The sequence below is a fragment of the Notolabrus celidotus genome, chromosome 13 (assembly GCF_009762535.1).
Source record: "Notolabrus celidotus isolate fNotCel1 chromosome 13, fNotCel1.pri, whole genome shotgun sequence".
Lineage (NCBI taxonomy): Eukaryota > Metazoa > Chordata > Actinopteri > Labriformes > Labridae > Notolabrus > Notolabrus celidotus.
Genome location: NC_048284.1, coordinates 1,475,595 through 1,479,619, shown reverse-complemented (window position 1 = coordinate 1,479,619; position 4,025 = coordinate 1,475,595). Strand labels below are relative to the sequence as shown.

The window sequence follows — 4,025 nt, the reverse complement described above, 5'->3', positions numbered from 1 at the left end:
ACTTAAGGACAAGACAAGCTGCAAAATAAAGACTCCTCTCTCTTTGTTCTCCACAGGACGGATGACGAAGAGGAAGATGAGATGAAGATGTCTCAGTTTGACCTTCAGACTGAGCAGATGGACTCAGCAGGACCTGGTGAGTGTGTGTGATGTGTTCAGGGACCCTCTCTGCTCTGCAATGAGACAGTGTGTGTGATGTGTTCAGGGACCATCTCTGCTCTGTAATGAGACTGTGTGTGTGAAGCTGCAGAGTCAGCATGCTCAAAGAAAATGTTGCAGTGTTTCCTCCTCAGCTCTGCATACACACACACACACACACACACACACACACACACACACACACACACACACACACACACACACACACACACACACACACACTGTTGAGGGTTTGTTTGTGTGAACTTTGAAACACTTAAACAGTCCCGAGGAGGAGGAATGGGATCTCGTGTGAGTGGAAAATTCCTCTCTTTTCTCCACAGGAAACGGAGACCCATAACTCTGCCCCGTCAAAATAAAGTTGTTAAACTTTTAAACATTTCAGGGAGGGAGGAGAAGAAAGAGAGACAGATACAACATTTACTGACTTTGACTTTAATGAGGCAGATTGGATAGAAAAAACATTCACAGTCACGTGACAAACACATCAGGCTGTTAGATATCAGACACGTTACAAGAGTCAGACAACATCAGAGTTTGACTTTGGTTTGAAACCATCACACTGACTTCACTGTAGGAGCTCATTCCACCTCGCTCTGCAGGATTAAAGAGAGTATATTGATCATTCAGAGTTATAATGTTGGTTTATTATGATTAGTAGCTGCAGAATAAATACAATAAATAAATATTAATAGGTTAAAGTCTGTTTAACAAACTGCAGGGTGAGCTCACGCTCTGAGTGTGTTTGTTTTGCATGTTTGTTGAAGGTAAGGTGGGTGGGGTTTAAGATAACAGCCTGTAAATCTGAACTCAACAATGACCCCAACCGGCTGCAAGCAAACGCACCCCATCATTAAGTCCAGGACTCTGAGGTCTAACAATCAATCTTTATTATTAACAAAGACCCAACATCAAGACTGGATCAGATCCAGTCCCATCTTCCAGACAGGACTCAGTCTGATCTCATCTTAATCCACCATGAGCAGAGCACTTTGCAGCATTTAGCAAGTTACAGTGACGAGGACAAACTTCCTTTAACAGGCAGAAACCTCCAGCAGGACCAGACTCATGTTAGACACACATCTGCTGAGACCGTGTTGGAGAAAGACAGGCAGAGAAAAGAGACAGAGGCATCTTGCTAACAACACCAGCTATGAAAACCCTCAGACGGTCTCAGCAGATGTATCTTACATGAGTCTGGTCCTGCTGGAGGTTTCTGCCTGTTAAAGGAAGTTTGTCGTTGCCACTGATCCATTGAAAGCTGTCTTTTTTGTCTAGTACTAGCAAAAATGAGACGTAATGGGACCATTTGTAAAACAATATTTTTAGCAAGTTACAGTGGCAAGAACAAACTTCCTTTAACAGGCAGAAACCTCCAGCAGGACCAGACTCATGTTAGACACACATCTGCTGAGACCGTGTTGGAGAGAGGGATAGAGGGAGATGAAGAGAGAGAGAGAGAGATGATAGTGGGGAGACGGATAGTAGTAGTTGTAGCAGCTGGAGTCTGGAACGTCCACAGCAGCAGAGATCCAGAGGAACTCAGGGAGCTCCAGAAAGGTCTATGGTTAGTAACTTTAATGGGACAGGAAGAGTTAAAGTAAGAGACAGGCAGAGAGAGGAGAGAGAGGGAAAGACAGGATCCCAGTGTGTCAGTTCCCCTGGCATTCTAGGCTTTTAGCAATCTGAGCCTATACTTTCCTTTAACAGGCAGAAACCTCCAGCAGGACCAGACTCATGTTAGACACACATCTGCTGAGAGAGGGATAGAGGGAGGTGATTTCCTGTCCCTCTTCAGCTGTCCTATCCTATCTCAGCAGATGTCTGTTCACTATCAGTCTGGTTCTGCTCGAGGTTTCTGCCTGTTAAAGGAAGTTTCCTGTTCTGGATTCTGGAGGACAGACAGAGAAAGGGATGCCTGCAGAAAGATAGTTTAATGTGTGATACCGAATAACTCCCATATGCTCCTTTTGTTCCCCCAAAGCTCTAGTGTGATTTTATTCCTAAAACACACCCCTGTTCCCCTGGCAGTCTAAGCCTATAGCAGCATAACTAAGGGCCGGTCCAAGCCTGATCCAGCTCTAACTATAAGCTTACAGGAGAGTCTGAGGAGTCAAACATGGTCCTGATATCAGACTCTCAGGAAAACTGCATCAAACTCAAACATTCATCACCTCCTGGCATCAGGGTCCAGACCAGCGACCTTCATCCCCCCACAGAGAGACTCAGTCTTTCATTCAGCAACAGGTGAGAGAGACAGAGAGGAAGGCACAGCTGAGGAAGAGGAGGAGGGGTACTAGAGTCCAGGTCTACAGGTGATCATTTGTCCCTGTTCAGAGAGAGGACAAAGGGCACGAGGGATCCTCTGGCCTCTGAGGGAGGGGGCAGCACCTCCGGCAGGTAGCCCTCCTGCCCCTCGCGCACCTCAAACTGCAGAGTCTGGCTCCGGTTGAGGCAGTAGATCCGGTCCCCGAGCACCGCGCAACGGAACGGCAGCGGGTTGAGGAGGGGGAAGAACGCGCCCCCGTGCCACACCTTCACCACCGTGTTGTATTTGTACACGCTCACCCCCGCGCGCTCTCGATCCACGTCGAACCGGTACACGAGGCTCCGGTGCGCCACCATGTCCGTGGAGCGCCTCCGGCTCTCGTTGAACGGACACTCCTCCCACTCGTCCCGGCGGGAGTCGTACCGGAGCAGCCTGTAGAACAGGGAGCCCCCGGACACGAAGAGCTCCCCCCCACAGGACGTGGCCTCGTGCGCCACCGCGAAGGACCCTTTGGGGAGGGGGGCCACTGGAGTCCACCTGTCCGCGCGCGGGTCGTACCGCTCCACCGTGAACAGACACTCCCCCCCGATGGCGTACAGGAACCCGTCCATGGAGACCAGTCTGAGCTGGCAGCGGGGCTGGCTGAGGTGCCGGACCGGGCTCCACAGGCCGGTCCGTGGGTTGAAGGAGAACACCTGGTCTGAAGCTTTGGAGCGGCCGTCTGGGTGCGTCCTCATCCCCCCCGCCACGAACAGGTAGTTATACAAGGTGCAGATCCCGGAGCCTTTATCCGGGACCTCCTCAGGTAGGACCGTCAGGACCTCCCACTCCTGGCTCTCCGGGTGGAGGCAGAACACCCTGCGGTGGTTCGAGTCCTCCATGCCGGGCAGCAGTGGGCTCTGAGGCCGGCTGTTCTCCCGGCTCCCCCCGCGGTCCAGAACCTCACAGGTCTCTGCCACAGCCAGGACCTTCTCCCCCTCCATCCTGCGGGCCAGGATGCGCTCCCTCTCCCCCGCGGTGAGCCGACCGAACAGCCCGGGGGTCCGCAGCACCGTCAGGTAGTGGTCGCTCATGTAGCCGTAGACCCGGTCCTGGTCTCTCTGCGCGCCGCAGCGCTTCGCTTCAGTCAGCAGCTCGAAGCAGTTCTCTGCGCTGATCTGAGGCGACGTGTCTGCTTCTCCTGAGCCGAGGTGTGAACACTCATCCCCGGAGGATTTCTCTGACTCCTTCCCCTCTGTGGCCTCCATGTGGTCCGGGTTTATGTGGATCAGATCGATCCTGGTCCTGTCAGAGGAGATAATGCGTCTGGAGATTCAGACTTCTGTCTTTTCTCTTCACAATAAACGCCCCTCTCACTCCTCCTCTCCTCCTTTATTCTCTCTGTTGCTTCAAGTTTGCTTCCTCCTTTTTTTTTTACACATAATCCAGATCCGGTTCTCCTTTGATAAAGGGGTCCTCCTGATCCTCCATCCTCCGCTCGTCCAGCGGGGCGCGGCGGCGGCGGCTGCTGAAGCCGGACTCCTCGCCTGCTGTCCGGGGAGGTTTGGTGCGTCTCCCCGCTGCAGAGCGCGGAGCTGTCTGCGGACACAAAGGCGGA

General features: G+C 52.4%; 1 protein-coding gene across 1 annotated transcript; it reads right to left on the bottom strand.

Moving 5' to 3' along the window:
• Positions 1-578: 578 nt before the first annotated feature.
• LOC117823866 (kelch repeat and BTB domain-containing protein 11-like) lies at positions 579-4,025 on the bottom strand. Its single transcript, XM_034699122.1, has 2 exons — positions 2,334-4,025; positions 579-755 (listed from the first exon to the last, which is right to left on the bottom strand). The coding sequence occupies exon 1, from the start codon at positions 3,673-3,675 to the stop codon at positions 2,479-2,481; it is 1,197 nt and encodes a 398-aa protein (XP_034555013.1). The 5' UTR covers positions 3,676-4,025; the 3' UTR covers positions 579-755; positions 2,334-2,478.

Bases quoted from the DNA above. Each gene is read 5' to 3' on its own strand.
- LOC117823866 (XM_034699122.1), bottom strand. From the start codon at position 3,675: ATGGAGGCCACAGAGGGGAAGGAGTCAGAGAAATCCTCCGGGGATGAG.